The sequence below is a fragment of the Marmota marmota genome, unplaced genomic scaffold, assembly GCF_001458135.2.
Source record: "Marmota marmota marmota unplaced genomic scaffold, marMar, whole genome shotgun sequence".
NCBI classification, from domain to species: domain Eukaryota; kingdom Metazoa; phylum Chordata; class Mammalia; order Rodentia; family Sciuridae; genus Marmota; species Marmota marmota.
In genome coordinates, this window is record NW_026000222.1 from 1,158,680 (window position 1) to 1,173,460 (window position 14,781).

At 58.1% G+C, this 14,781-nt stretch overlaps 1 protein-coding gene across 4 annotated transcripts in view; it reads right to left on the reverse strand.

Annotated features, from left to right (window-relative positions):
- Positions 1-2,336: 2,336 nt before the first annotated feature.
- Zc3h18 (zinc finger CCCH-type containing 18) overlaps positions 2,337-14,781 on the reverse strand; it is a 51,649-nt gene continuing 39,204 nt past the window's right edge. For all 4 annotated transcript variants that reach the window (XM_048792483.1, XM_048792484.1, XM_015495968.2 and 1 more), the window contains 10 exons: positions 11,851-12,042; positions 11,024-11,149; positions 8,661-8,765; positions 8,261-8,404; positions 7,767-7,832; positions 6,519-6,679; positions 6,175-6,374; positions 5,706-5,799; positions 3,499-3,595; positions 2,337-3,159 (listed from right to left, as the gene is read on the reverse strand). In XM_048792483.1, coding sequence (XP_048648440.1) covers positions 2,961-3,159; positions 3,499-3,595; positions 5,706-5,799; positions 6,175-6,374; positions 6,519-6,679; positions 7,767-7,832; positions 8,261-8,404; positions 8,661-8,765; positions 11,024-11,149; positions 11,851-12,042 — 1,384 coding nt within the window. In that variant the 3' untranslated portion in view covers positions 2,337-2,960. The remainder of the gene's footprint in view (positions 3,160-3,498; positions 3,596-5,705; positions 5,800-6,174; positions 6,375-6,518; positions 6,680-7,766; positions 7,833-8,260; positions 8,405-8,660; positions 8,766-11,023; positions 11,150-11,850; positions 12,043-14,781) is intronic.

Below are 14,781 nucleotides of genomic sequence, written 5' to 3' on the forward strand. Positions count from 1 at the left end.
AATGGCCGAGTGGGAGCCCTCTCCGCGCAGGTGACTTGGGGGACACCACCCGAGGGCAAGGCTCTGCGGACACCGCCCAAAGGCAAGGGCGCGGGCGGCCTGGCTTCCTTGGCGGAGACTCGCGCACAAGTCCAGGGTTGGGCAAGACTGGACAGCCAGACAGAGGGCGGCAGAGGGGCGGTGGCCGGCCGGGCCCCACCCACCCAATCAGGCCCCGCCCCAGAGGCTGCCCCGGACTGGCCGGGCAGCGAGAGCTGCTCGCCCGCGGAGGAGAGCAGCGGCCCCCACCAGGGCAGGGGTCCCGTCGGCCTGTCACTTGGCCTAGGATGAGGCTGCACCTCCCGCTGGGCTGGGTTCCAGCCAGTAGCTCAGCTGGCTGCTGCCCAGTGGCGGCCTGTTGTGGCGACCCCTGCAGGTGGGGTGTGCAGGCCACGGAAAGGGTGCAGGAAACCGGCACAGCTGGCCTTTCGCTGCCATGCCCCTTCCACAAAGAGGCCCCTGTCCCAGTGCCCGCCTGGAAGGTGCTCACCACTTAGACCGGAGAGGGGGGCAGTGAGGTCGGGGTGAGGCCTTCAACCTTCCTGAGCCCCTGAAGGGCACCCCATCCTGGCCTGAGGAGGTTGGACACCCAGAGCATGGACAGCTGCCCTCAGCGAGAAGCTCAAACCCAGTTTTGGTCTGAGGGGACCTGGCAGGGCTCCCAGGAAGGCCAGGGTGGGGGCCAGAGCAGAGGGGGTCTCTCCTGGTCTGCTGCAGACCCTTGGGCTGTGTCCCTGGCTGTGGCTCAGGCCTCTGAAAGCCATTCCTCAGAGAACAGGAGTTCCCCTGCACCTGGCTTTGACCTGATGGCATCTCAGATAGACCTTGGGAAAGTCCTTGGGCAGCCAGGCATCTTGGCACACACCTACCATCCCTGGGAAGCAGCACTGCGGGTTGAAAGCCAGCCTCAGCAATTCAGCGAGGTCCTAAAGCAACTCAGGAAGACTCTGTCTCTAAATAAAAAAAATATATAAAAAAGGGCTGGGGATGTGTCTCAGTGGTTAAGCACCACTGGGTTCAATTCCTGTAACCTCCCCCCCCCCCCCAAAAAAAAAAATAGTCCTTGGGCACACATTCGAGGTTACTGACACAAGAACAATCTCAGGGCCTTTAAATGGATGTTACATGGAACCCAGCTGGGCAGGTTAGTCACCAGCAGGGTCCCTGTTTCCAGCGCCACTCCACACCGCAGTGCCCTCAGCCTCCCGAAGAGTAGCCCTGTTACCCAGGGCCAGGACCTCAGGCCACTGCCTGCACAGGGCCCTGCAGGTGAGAACAGAGGAGGAGGTCTGGCGCTGCCCTGGAGGCCACAAGTGGGGCACTTAGCACCACGGGCAGGAGCACCTCGCCCTGGAGCGAGGTGAGGCACCACAAGCCTGTCTGGGCCCCAAACCTGCACACACACACACACACACACACACCTGGTAGGGGTCTAGTGACATGTTCAAAGTAGGTGACAACTAGCTTTGTGGCTCAAGGGCAGCCCAACCTGGTCTGCTTGCCTAGTCCAGGGCCTGCTGCTGTGAAAGGGGCCACCAGCTCAGACAGGGCCAGAAGTGAAGGCAGAGCCCTGGCTACAGGCTCGAGGCTGAGGGCAGATGGAGCAGCCCACCTCTCCAGGGTGGGCCACCCCAGCAGGAAGAGGCTGACTCAGCGCCCGCTGTGTCTTGTTCTCCTGCTCCCGCGGGGCAGAACATAGGATACCGGGCAGGGTGCAGGGTGCATGCAGGGCAGGTGCCAGTGCAGGGTGAATGCAGGGAGGACATGGATGCAGGGAAGAATCAGGTGCATGCAGGGCAGGGAGCGGATGCAGGACAGGTAGATGCAGGGCAGGGTGCGGGGTGCATGCAGGGCAGGGTACAGGTGCAGGGAAGAATCAGGTGCATGCAGGCCAGGGTGTGGGTGTAGGGCAGGGCACGGGTGTAAGGCAGGGTGTGGGATGCATGCAGGGCAGGGTGCCAGGTGCATAAAGGGCAGGGCGCAGATGCAGGGCAGGGCAGAGATGCAGGAGAGTCAGGTGCATGCAGGGCAGGGCAGAGATGCAGGACAGAGTCAGGTGCGTGCAGGGCAGAGTACATGACACAAGGCAGAGTTCAGGGTGCATGACACAAGGCATGGCACAGGCAGAGCATGGGCACTGGGCAGGGCACAGGGCAGACTAGAGTGCACAGGGAAGAGTGTAGGGTGCATGCAGGGCAGGGTGCAGGATGCAGGGCAGGGTGCACCAGGCCTGGTGCCTGGCTGGAGGGACGGAGACAGGCAACGTAGACACAAAAACATCACGAAGGCCAGGAAACTGCTTATCAAAATATTTTATTTTAGGAGATCCCTCAAAAAAAGACCCTCCACATTAGACAGACACCCCAATACCCTTGGCCTTTTTTTTTTTTTTCCTTTTTAAATCAACTAAAACAAATTGATGCTTCAAATAAGACAGGAAATATTCCCAATCAGACTTCAGTCAAGAATATATATATACTTCTGATCCGGGTGGTGAGGGAGAGGAAGATGTGCCGGGGTTCACCAAGTGCTCAGGTCTTGTCCCCATGGAGGCTTGCTGGAGAGGCGCCCAGCGAGGAGGCTGCCTCGGCAGGTGGAGACAGGAGGCAGGAGAGCATCGCAGGCTGGGCCACGTCTGGGACTTATAATTTACATAAAACCACGCCTCGTCCAGGCAGGCCTGTCTGTCTGCTGGTGGGACTTCTGCTCGGGAGGGACTGATCCTTCTGGAGGGGGAGGCCAGGACTCAGCATCATCTTCATTTTGTGTGTGGCTTCTTTTCCAGCTGAGAAACTTTTTTTATTCTTTTTTTAATTTTTAAAAAGAATCACAGCCAAAATAAGACATTAACTGCAAAATCCGAAATGGCTGCGCTTACCCTATTATATAAAAACACGAGTCACTCCAGGCGCCAGCCGGGCCTACACCTTCCCGGGGATCTTGGCCCGCTTGCGAGCAATGGCGTCCTCCACCGCCTTGAGCTGCTTCAGGAGCTCCTCCCGCCGCGACAGCGTGCTCGCCTTCCCGGACTTGGCACTGGCTGCAGCTGTGTCTGTGGCCTTGCCGGGCACGCTGGTCACCTTGCTGGAGCTCTTGGACTGGGGTGACAGCTGGCGCTTCCTGCAGGGATGGGAAGGCGGAGATGTGAGATGCTTCCTGGCAGGTGGAAGGCTGGAGCACACCCAGGGCTCCCTCCTAGGGGGAAAGGACTGGGAGAGTCCTGGGCTGCCCTGGTGCACCTGGTCATTCTGCTGGTCATCTACCCTCTCTGAGGTCCACCTCAAGAACTCTCTGTGCCCAGCGCCCTGGGCTTCTTAAGGAACAAGATCGAGTACTCAGGCTCTGGCTGGGCTGCATTGGCTGCCCTGCGCCCTCTCCTGGTGGCCTCGGCAGTTGCTGGCAGGGTGGGGGCTAAGGGGTAGGGGCGGGGGGAGATGCAGCAGGCCCAGGAGGACGCACCTGTCTGTGGGGACCAGGGGGGCTTTGGAGTTCTGGCCGCGTTGCCGCTCGGGCTTCGGGGAGCTCAGCCTCCCTCCTGACTTCCGGTCCCGAGAACCTGGCAAGAGGGAAGAGAGTGTGACCATCGCCTGCTACGCAGAGGTGGCGCACAGGAGGGCCTTGCCACAGGCCTGGGGCCCAGCTCCAGAGCCCAGGGCAGTTCAGCACACTTCCGCTTTTACCAGGAACAAAGCAGGAAGGGAGCCAGGGACAGAGAGGAGCAAGCTGAGTGCTGGGTGCTGCAGCCTGGCCTGGAGCGCGCCCAACCTTGGCATCCTGACATCTGGCAACACGGGACGGCAGGAGAGCACGCCCCTTTAAACACCAGAAGCAGAACCAAGAGACCATGAGTGTTCTATGCCACTGCCACGGGAGGAAGCCCTGGACTTGGAGGAGTGGAGTGAGAGCACTGGAGGTCAGTGCCTGGCTCAGGTCCACAGGCTCGTGGACAAACCCAGGGTCATGCAACCTTAGGCAAGGACAGTAAAGGCTGCTCCTAGGCCGGCCCTCCAGGGTGCAGTCCACCTTGGGTGCTTGGGCAGAAGTGGCAGTTTCCTTCTCCTGGGGCCTTCCTGTGAGGGGCCCAGGCCCAGGCCCCCTACCTGTAGGTGGACACCACCTTAGGGGAGGACGCCTGGGTTTTGGCTCTACCCCTCAAAGCCAGCCAGCAAGACTGTCTCTGCCTGGGTCTGGGCCTCTCCAAGCAGGGTCTGGGGATGGCTGGGCCCCTGAGACCCTTTAGGTTTCTGTGGTTAAACAGTGACATGGAAACACTGTTCTTTTCTCACGTGTCGCACAGGACTGGAGGTCTGCAGAGGCTACAGGACAGGCCAGCCAGGGGACAAGAGCCCCTTGTCTTTTGCCAGACAGACGGTAAAGACACTTGCAGAAAAGATGAACACACTCTTCATTTTGTTTTGGAAGATGGTTGCTTTTCATAAAAAATGGTATTTATGTTGAAAGACGGTGGTTTATGATTGGTAATTTTTGGGCAGTGCCAATGGTGGGAACCCAGGGCCTCCTACATACTAGACAAAACCTACGCCTGGAGCTACACCCCAGCCTTAAAACACAAACAAATGTGGGGAGCCCCTCTGGATGACCCACGCCTTCCATACTGAAGCAAGAGGCTCTGACCCATCACTACATTTTGTGGTGACTTGGGCGTTGTCCTGGTTCAGGAAGTTGAGGGCGTGTCTTCAGGTGTCACCCCTGGGGTTGAGCTCCGTTCACCTGCTCCTTTGTAACACTGCCCCTTTGCCCTATTTGGGATAGAATGTTCCATGGAAGCTCCCTTTGTGTGTCCCCTTCTCTTGCTCTGCCCTTGGGTGTGGCCTTCCTAGATGTCAGTCAACCTGCTGACAGCAGACATCACAAGCTAGACTCAGCCCCTGAAACCTGACCCCTGGCCTCATTTGAATGGCTGCTCCTCAATAAAAGGGGTCAGCAGTGCTCTCCCCGACCCCTAAGGTCAGAGGAGCCCTCATAGGACCCCAAAGAAAAAGGTATCCCTGTCTCTTGTGTGGTTATTTTGTGCAGCCCAGTTCCCCAAGAGTGACCCTGAGTGTTTTAGTCGCGTGGAACGTGACAAAAAAAGTTATTTATTTTTGGTACTGGAGAGTAAACTCAGGAGCACTTTATCACTGAGCTACACCCTTAGCCCTTTTTACCTCTTTTTTTCCCCCCTTGGGGGGTGCCAGGGATTGAACTCAGGGGCCCTCAACCACTGAGCCACATCCCAACCCTATTTTGTATTTTATTTAGACACAAGGTCTCACTGAGTTGCTTAGCACCTCGCTGTTGCTGAGGCTGGCTTGGAACTTGCGATCCTCCTGCCCCAGCCTCCCGAGCCTCTGGGATTATAGGCGTGTGCCATCACGCTCAGCCCTTTTTATTCCGAGTCAGAATTTTGCTCAGATGCCCAGGTTGACCTTGATCTTGTGACTCTCCTGCCTCAGTCTCCCAAGTTGCCGGGGTTAACACCACCTGAGGCCCTGTTATTTTAAAGTAAATAAATATTTATAACAATCTCCATGTTCCAGTTTCCAATGCTATAAATACTGATGGATACATCGCACATAATTCTTCGGGATTCTCCTTGCTAGTTTTCAAGAGAAGACGGGATGCTGAGAACCCCTGGGCTGTGCTGGCCGGGGCCTGAGGCTCACCTCGGTCTGGGGATAAGTTGGCCCTCTTGGCTGGAGGACTTTGCCTGTCTTTCTCTGATGGTTCATACCGCTTCCTGCTTCCTTTGTCAGCCGCCTGAAACAACACAGAACCATGAGGCGGCAGGCCTGGGCTGCCCCCCTGTACTCGGCTGCCCCCCCCCGGTCCCTCTTGAGCCTCCCCCACCACATGACTCTGCGGCCCCCGCCACTGCCAGGGGATCCTCGGCCCCACAGGAGGTGGTCTCTGTCTACCAGCAGCCAGTGCAGAGCCTGGTGGGCCTGATGCTGCTCCGTGGGAACTGGCTGGCCACAGGAGTCCTAAGAGGCCATCTGGGCTGCAGCTCCTGGGGGCTGACTGCCCAGAGGTGCTGCCTGCACATGCCTAGGCTGTCCCGGTGTGAAAGAGGCCACTGGCTAGCCCTGTCTGAGAGCAGGCAGACTCTTGGTCCAGCGCAGCCCCTGGCCTCACCTTGTTCAGCAGCGTCAGCTTGATTTCCTTGTGGGCAACGAAGGCGCCCTGCTGCGGCTGCCCGGGGGGTGCCTGCTGGGGCGCTGAGGGCTGCTGGGAGGACTTCCCGCCTGCCGGGAGCTTCGAGGACTTGGGCGGCTGCGTGGACCCATCTCTCTTCCGCTTTTCTTCCTTAACACCATCTTCCTTCTTTGATTTTCCTGCCAATCAATGACACCTCTCAGCCACAGGAGCGTCCCCACAGGTTCCTGCGTGCACCTCGACCATCAGGCACCATGGACACCCAAAGAGCTTCTCCCAGGCCTGCCCCGAAGGCACCCCCAGAACACCAGGGCCCAGCCTACCTCTCTCCTTCTTGGTCTGGGCTGGGGTGGGGGACCGAGAGCTGGCTGAGGACACAGGACTGGCCAGGTCTGCATACATGTCCTCTGAGTCCACACTGTGCACTGAGCTGCTGCTCGAGGTGGCGCTGGACACCGAGGAGACACTGCTCACGCTCAGGGACCTGGACACACAAGCACAGCTGTGCCTCAGTCTCAACCATGGGTCTGGACTGCAGGCTACAAGGAGGGGTGACAGTGGGTTTCTATGGCCACCCTGACCCAGATTTCCCACTTATGGAGTGTGTACTCATGGAACATGAGGTTTCAGGGGGACTCTGAGGGGCTCAAAGGTGCTCCACAGTGAAGGGGTGGCCACACCACCGAACCAGGGTCTCTGCTTCACTAAGGAAGGGTGGCCCCGTGTGCTGGGGAGGAACACGGGAGACGGCAGGTCTGAGCCTACAGTGAAATCAGAACGGGGGTGGCGGCTTCACCGCCTGGGGCGTGCCCTGTGGTGCTGCCACACGCAGGCTCCACACAGCACAGGCACGCGGCCCCAACCACCAGCTGGCACAGCGCTTCCTGACGGTCAGGCGCTGCAATGGCACACAGGAAAGGAAACAAGAGGCCCAAACATTTTCCATCTTCTTCGCTACTGAAGACTCAACTCGGGGCCACTGAGCCCCATCCCAGCTGTTTCTATTTTTCATTTTGAAACAGGGTCTCACTAAGTTTCTGAGGCTGACTTTGAACTTGCCACCCTCCTGCCTCAGCCTCCCAAGCCTCTGCGGTCACAAGCATGGCCACTATGCCAGGCTTTTTTTTTTTTTTTTAAATTCCTCAAAACACCTCAGACATGTTCAGAAACAGCTGGACACATGGACAAACTGCCTGCTGCCTGGAAATGGAAGGAGCCCGGGGTAAGGCCAAGGGCTGGCGGGCTTCCACGCTCCTTCCCAGCAGCATAGCCCTTCTCAAGCACCTCCCCTCAGGTTTCCTGGGACGGGACCTGGACCAGCCTTGCTCTGCCCCTCTGGGATGCGCCCTGGCCACCTGGCCTCCTAGCCCACAGCCGGGTGCTCTCATGTGAGGTCAGCGTCCTGAGCCACAGCCCTCCCGAGGGACTCTACTGAGGCCCACCCTTTGCGGCCCTGGAGCCTAGGCCTGTCAGGGTTGGGTAAACCTTGCATGATGGAGCCCCTGTGTGGCCAGCCTGCCTGGGGAGGGACAGAGGCCAAGGTGGACGGGGAGTGGGGCTGAGTGAGTGACCTGGATCGGGAACTGGAGCCACTGTAGCTGCTGCCACTGCCGCTGCCACTGCCACTGAGCGTCCGCCTGCAACACAACAGCAGAGCCACTGCTTGGAGGCAGAGCCCTGGGCACGCAGGCCCGCCGCTGCCAGACACCTGCGTGCTGCTGGGTCTGCTGCTATCTTTCTGGGTGCAGCTTCCCCTCCCAGTAAGAAACCAAGTACCCACAGACAGCACCTGCAGCAGCACCGAGACAGCCCTGTCCCAGAAGCCTGGGGACCGTGGGCAGTGGTCACTCCACCCACTGTGCTCCAGGGAACCAAGGCTCGGTTGGGGCACACGACCAGCCAAAGCTGCAGAGGTCAAGGACAGGCTTTCTGGGTCTGGGCTCAGCTGATGGCCTCAGCTACTTGGCCCAAATGCCCTCCCCCACTCTGGAGTTCTGCCTCAGCATCTGCTCTGTGGCGGCACAGGACACAGCACCCCCAGGGAGACCAGAGCCTGAGCACTCACCTCCGGGGGGGCGACCGGGCTTGTCGCTCCTTCCTCCTGGCTTCCCGGGGGTCTCCTGGCTTGGTGGGCTCAGGGGCAGGAGCAGTGGTTTTGGTAGCTTGTGGTGGGACGGGGAGTGGGACTGGCTTCTTGACTGACTTCTCTCTGTGATACAGAGAAGGCTCAGGACAGGGCTGGGGACGTGGCTGATGTCCCTGTGAAAGGCACCCACACCTCGGGGCTCTGCTAGACAGTGGAAGGACCTGAGTCCAGGATCTGAGCCTCTTGCCTCCACCCATCTTCCAGGGGCCATGCTTGCAGCCCAGTCACAAGCACAGAGCAGAAGACTGGGGAGGAGGTGGGCCCCCAGAGCTGAGCAGTGTGGACGGAGAGCGGGGAGCTGGGGCGGCTCAGAACTCACCCCGTCTTCCCGGGGGGCGGTGCCGGTTCCCCCTTGGTTCTGGCGGGGGGTCTGTGTGGAGAAGGCGTGGGAGACGGGGATGGCGATGAGGAGAAGGACCGGGACCTGGGGAGCAAAGCGGACAATGAGGAGGGCCCCAGGGCTCAGCGCATTCCTTCACTGGCCAAGCCCAGAACACAGCCCCAGCCCATGGAGAATGTCTCAGACTTCAGTTTGGTTTCAGGTCACTCCACCATTTGTTAAAGAGACACCCTCAGAGTAGAAAGAAGAGTGCCAGGGGCAGCTGTGCCCAGGAAGGCCCATGAGCCTGCATGCAGGACGCAAGGCTCGGGCTGGTTCCACAGCCCACAGAACGGCCAGCGAGCCGGCTACCTGGCCATGCGTTGCCGAGTGGACAGGGCTCTGGATCTGTCGGGGGACCAGAGAGGCCAGGGGCTGAAGGGGGCCCAAGGCACCAGGAGACAGGTATGGGTGACAAAGATCCACAAGCAGAGCAGGTCAAGGTGACAGGCACAGGCAGGGCTGGCAGCTATCTGACACAGTCTTAGTGTCAGCAGGGTAGACAAAGCACCAAGGACAAAATCCAGGAGGCTGCTGTTTGTGAGGGGCGAGGACGGCTCAGGCTTTCCCTGCTCAGCTGTTCCGTGCAGCCCCCACTGCAGCAGCACCAGCCCTGCAGTGCGGCCTCACGGGGCTCCTGCAGTCCCACCGCTGCTGCCTTCAGAGAACGGCACGGGGGAGGCTGGCCACGGAGGACCAGGAGGCACAGGGAGGGACCTTCAGGAGCTCCTACAGAGCCAGTGGCAGCCCTGTCAGCCACCTCCCAGACCGAGCTCCCCTCTCCAGTGCGCACCCTGCACCTGCCTCGGGGGACGGACAGCTGGTCCCAGCTCAGCAGCAGCAGGGCTCCAAGCACCCCTGAGGGCGGGCCAGTGCCCCACAGTGTCTGAGACGTTCTTCTCTTCAGTGGTGAGGAGACCACACACGAGGTGGTGTCATGCCTCCAAGTGGCCGTGACACACCCCTGCCCCCGTGGCACTCAGCAGAACAGGACAGGGAACCACTGCTCTGCCCCGACCACTCATCACAGCCCCCCTCTCGGCCTGGAAGCCCTGACCTTGGTGTTCGATGTCACTGCAGGGCTTTCTTCCTGGTACCTTGTTATCATCGTCAGCTGCACGCCCAGAGCAAAAATCACCTAACTCTTCGCCCACGGGACTTCCTAAGTCCGAAATTTCCAAACGGCCCAGCTTGGCCTCATGGTGTCAATATTTCTCCTCTACAACTCATCAGCCTCTTAAATGAAGCCCCACAGTATTTCCAGGGTGATGCTCTGACTGTCCTTTCCTGTCCTAACCACTCACACGAGGGCCCGTGTCAACCTGTCTCAGGTTCTATTGACTCTGTTGCAGGAACCAGCCAGGCTTGTGTCTGGGAGCACAGGTGCACCAAGACTGGCCCTCCAGCACCTCAGGTTAAGAACCCCACCTTTCCTGGCCTCACCAAGCGCAGTGTCGCAGGAGACAAGACAGTGTGCCGGTTCCCTCTGTTTCATGAAAACGCCACTGTGGACAACTGTGTGATCATCTTCTATGCAGGAAGGGGCACCACTGGGGGACACCAGATCATCATAGTAGGCACAGCTTATTCCAAGACACCTGGTGACGACGCTTCCCAGAGTGGCAGCTGCACACGTATAAGTGGGGTCCTTTGTCCAGTGAGTGAGACCAGGATCCCTGTGCACACGCCCTGCTGGATGCCACTCTGCTGCCCCTCCCAGAAGATCCCACAGTGACCACGGTGCAGCAAGGTCCACGCGGAGCTGGAGCCTGGTGCTGGCCCTCTCCACTCCCACTGGCAGAGAGTGCCAGAGAGGGGCCACACCACTGGGTGCCTACAGGCAAGACAAACTGGACACGGAATACTGTGTATGTGCTTGTGGAATTTTCGAATCTTATCTAAAAGTGATAAAATGCCTATTTTCAAAGGGGAAAATACAACAAAAAGCTGAACGTTCTAGAACGATGGAAGCTTTCCATGTCTGCCATTCAATATGGTGCCATCAGTAGCACAAGGCCACTGAACACCAGGAATGTGGCTTGTGCATGGTCCACCCAGTGGCCCTCTCTGTGCACAGGTGGTGTGGAGGACATGGCTATGTGGGTGGCACCCTGGGACATGCTTGCAGGACAGGCTGCACCAGCTCTGTTGTGGTGCCGGGAATTGCCAGCGCCTTGCCACACCATTCTTCAGACCACTAATGGGCACTGATTTACCCCAACAGCTGAAGACAGGCCCCACGAGACCTGTCTGGTGGCAGACACGACCTGCCGGCTCTGCCGCCAGCCCAGTAGGGGACGTACCTGGACCGGCTGCCTGAGAAGGAGCTGTGTCTGGAAGAGCGGCTGGAGTAGGAGCTGTAGGACGAGGACCGGGATCGGGACCGTGACGAGCCAGAGCCCGAGTAGGACGATGACCGTGAGGACGACCTGTGGGCCATAGAGAACGTGACTTCACCACCCCAGAGGACAGGCAGGGCCACCCTGCCAAGTGCAGATGGGATGCACAGCAGTGACACTCAGAGGTGCGTGTGCTCACACTCAGGCAGAGCCACACACAGGCACACCCGGCACTCAGACCCTCTTCCTGGCATCTGTGCAGGCGCTGCATCCAGCCCCCTCCCTGGAGAGTGGAGCAGAAACCAAGACCCGGTTCTGGAGCACGGGCACGCTGCGCCCAGGCCCTCCCCACCCACCTGCCACCTGCCTGTGCCCTGGAACCTCCTGCTCCTGCGGAGCTCTGCAGGGCCCACCCAGCTCCGTCTCTAACTCGGCTCACACCCAGAACCCACAGCATGGAGCTGCTGAGGCAAACTCCCTGAGAACCTGGCTGCCCGGCTCACAGTGTTCACAGCTCCTGTCTGAAGCCCCAGAACCTCCTTCTCAGGGCCTGGGGTGGCACATGACCCCCAGCAGCAGCCGGCCAGCCTGGTGTTTTGTTTTCCCTTCTGGGTCCCCCAGTCTGCCTGCTTCTGCTTCTTCTGGGGGAAGTAAAGACTTACTGAGGTTCTCAGCATCAGTCCTACCTGGTATCCCACTGCCCTGCCCTTGGGCAGCAACACACAGAGAGAGGCAGCCTGGTAGTAAGTGGACACCCACTGGCCAGCCAGCTTCCCGGGCTGCCGCTTTACCTGGAGGAGTTGGAGGCAGACGCTGATGAGGCTGAGGTCTTTCGACGCCTTCGTGCCCGGCTAGGGGAGACGGAAACCCCAAGCTTCTTTTTGGGAGACTTGGACCGTCGCCAGGGGTCCTTCCACTCATCTGCTCGCTTCACCTGAGGCCCCACAGAGGCGGCCTCCTTCTTTGGTGGCTCAGCTTGACGGCTGCAATCACAGAGTGGCAATGCTCAGGCTGCCTGCCCTCTCCCTGCAATGCTGCTTGTTGAGACCGAGGCGACTTGGGACAGAGCTGAGGGAACCTCAGGAGGAGGCAGCCAGGCCTCCTTGAGGGTGGCCCTAAAGCCAGCCAGAGTCCTTCTCAGGTGAACACCCTGTCTCCTTCTCACCATGACAGCAATTGCTTTTTATGACGATCACTTATTTAACTTCTATCCCGTCTACGTTGTCAGCTGGGGACTGTGACGTCCAGAAACATCTGTCTGTAGTGCTGCACATCATAAATAATTACGAGATTAAAGGAACAAAAATCACTCTTCTCAAATGCAATAAAAAGGTTGTGAATGAACATGTCCAGGTCTTCAACACTTTGTCTGTGAAGAGACTGGCTACAGTGCAGTCGGAAAAAACCCTGACTAGACCCTCAGAAAGAGCATTCCCAGGCCTTCACAACAGTGCTGGCCTCAGCAGCTGGGTGGGGCTGTAGGCTGGAGAGGGGACAGAGGGACCTTCCTCCAAATCCTGGGGCTGGTGCATGTGGTCATGCACTTGGGCAGACCATCTCCTCAACCACACAGGCCAGGCACAAGCACGAGAGGGATAGGAGGTGGATCGTCAATCTGTCCTAAAATCGTAACTTCTGTTGCCCTGGCCAGGGCTTGTGCTGGAGAGAAACTGAGCAGAGACTGCAGCCCTCTGCCCGCAGAAGGCAGGCTGGGCTCCTAATCGGGAAGCCTGGCGCCAACAGAATGCCTCAAGATTCAAACAGTTTGCATCAAAGACATAAAACCTAGAGCCCCAGGACCAGCAGAAAAGTAACTTAATTATAACGATTAGAGAAAACCTGAAAATGTAAGTGCCTAATACAAAAGTATCTACTCAGGAGGAATCTGTTCTCAGTAGAGAAATCACAAAGTTCATTTGAAATCTCCGGAATACACAAAATTAAGATAAAAGTCCCTGTTGCCGATGTTCAGCACCTCTGTGTGTCTCCCTCAGCCCTGAGTTCTTCCCAGGATGGACACGCTGCCTCTGGGCCTGCTGAGGGACTGCCCGGCTGGCCCAGGAGGGCTTTCCACCTGTGTTGAGAGCTGTCTCTGACTACAGGGGAATTCATTGAGATTTCTCACCCTCTGAACATTTCGATATTGGGGTTTCTTTTTTAAAAACACAAGATAGTAAGATGATCTTTTTTTATAAAAGTCATCATAGCTTTTTTCTTTTTTTTTAAATCTAGAGCAAATTCCTAATAAATGGAATTAGTAGCAAATAGCAAGTTCTTCCCCTGAGGGTTAAGCCACTCACAGGGCTGGCAGCACCACTCCCTGCCACCATGGCACCACGCAGATGAAAGCCAGCAAAACAGACAGGACGTGGCTGGAGACTGGCCAGGCTGGGCTGTGTGTGCCCAGCCCTCTGCCTGCCTGCAGCCTTGAGCTAGAGCTCTTCTTCACTGTAATGCCCTGGGGCCGGCTCACTCTGGCTGGCTGTGGCCTCTGACTCGAGCAGACCCCAGTGTGCTGCCCTACCTCATGCATCCTTTTGGGCTCAGAAGGCTCCTCTTTGCTCCTCAGTCACGTTCACCTGGCTTTTTCTTCCAGGTAATCCACACCCCCCACCTGCTTCCCTGGACCCTGCCTCACTAGCGCCAGGTGCCACGCGCGGCTTACAGGGAGGCTCCTCCTCCATTCACAAGCGATCTGCAGCACTGCTAGCGCCCTCTTGCCCAGGGCGCACGATGCCACCTTTGGTGAATATAGACTCTTATTCTGCAGGGGCTTCTCATGGGCTATGCTCTTTCACTGACCTTAGCTATTTTTTTTTTTTTGGGGGGGGGNTGGGGGGGGGGGTTGGACTGGGGATAGCATCTAGAAGTGCTTAACCACTGAGCCACTTCCCCAGCCTGTGTCCGCAAGAGCAGCTGGAGTAGGAGCTGTAGGATGAGGACCAGGATGGGGACCGTGACAAGCCAGAGCCCGAATAGGATGATGACGTGAGGACGACCTGTGGGCCACAGAGAAGGTGACTTCATCACCCCAGAGGACAGGCAGGGCCACCCTCCCCAGTGCAAATGGGATGCACAGCATTGCACTCAGAGGTGTGTGTGCTCACACTCAGGTCCTCACTAAGCTGCTAAGGGCTTAAGTTGCTGAGACGGAAGGCAAGCACCAGCCTGCCTGGCACCTCAGCCACTCTCATGCCAGAGCTGCATGTGCTCTCGGTCTGTGGCATATTCAAAACCCTGCATGCGTCTGACTTTCAGATTTCTTGTTCACCTTGCCTGTGCTCACCTACAGAAGACCTTTGGCAGCACTGTGTCATGTACTGCTCTCTGAATCCCACTGGGCTTTGGACTGGAGTGTCATCAAGCTCATTAACAGGGCAGGCGCAATGGCACACACCTGTCATTACAGCGACTTGGGAAACTGGGGCAGGAGGATCACAAGTTCAAGCCAAGGCTATGTGAGTTAGCCGTGCTCTAAGCAAGACTCTGCCTCAAAATGAAAGATTAAAAGGGCTGGGATGTGGCTCAGTTGTAGCTGAACTCGGGGAGCTGCTCACCTGCCTGCCACGTGCAAGACCCAAACAGAAAGAAGGAAGAAAGAAAGAACCTATCCGAGCACCATGCCGTCCATTCTGTCTTCTCCTGCGGCTCTCAGTAAAGGGTGCCGCTTTCTTCACGGGAGCTCTGCCGTTACGTTTCCACATGGTGCTTGCTGTTCCTGT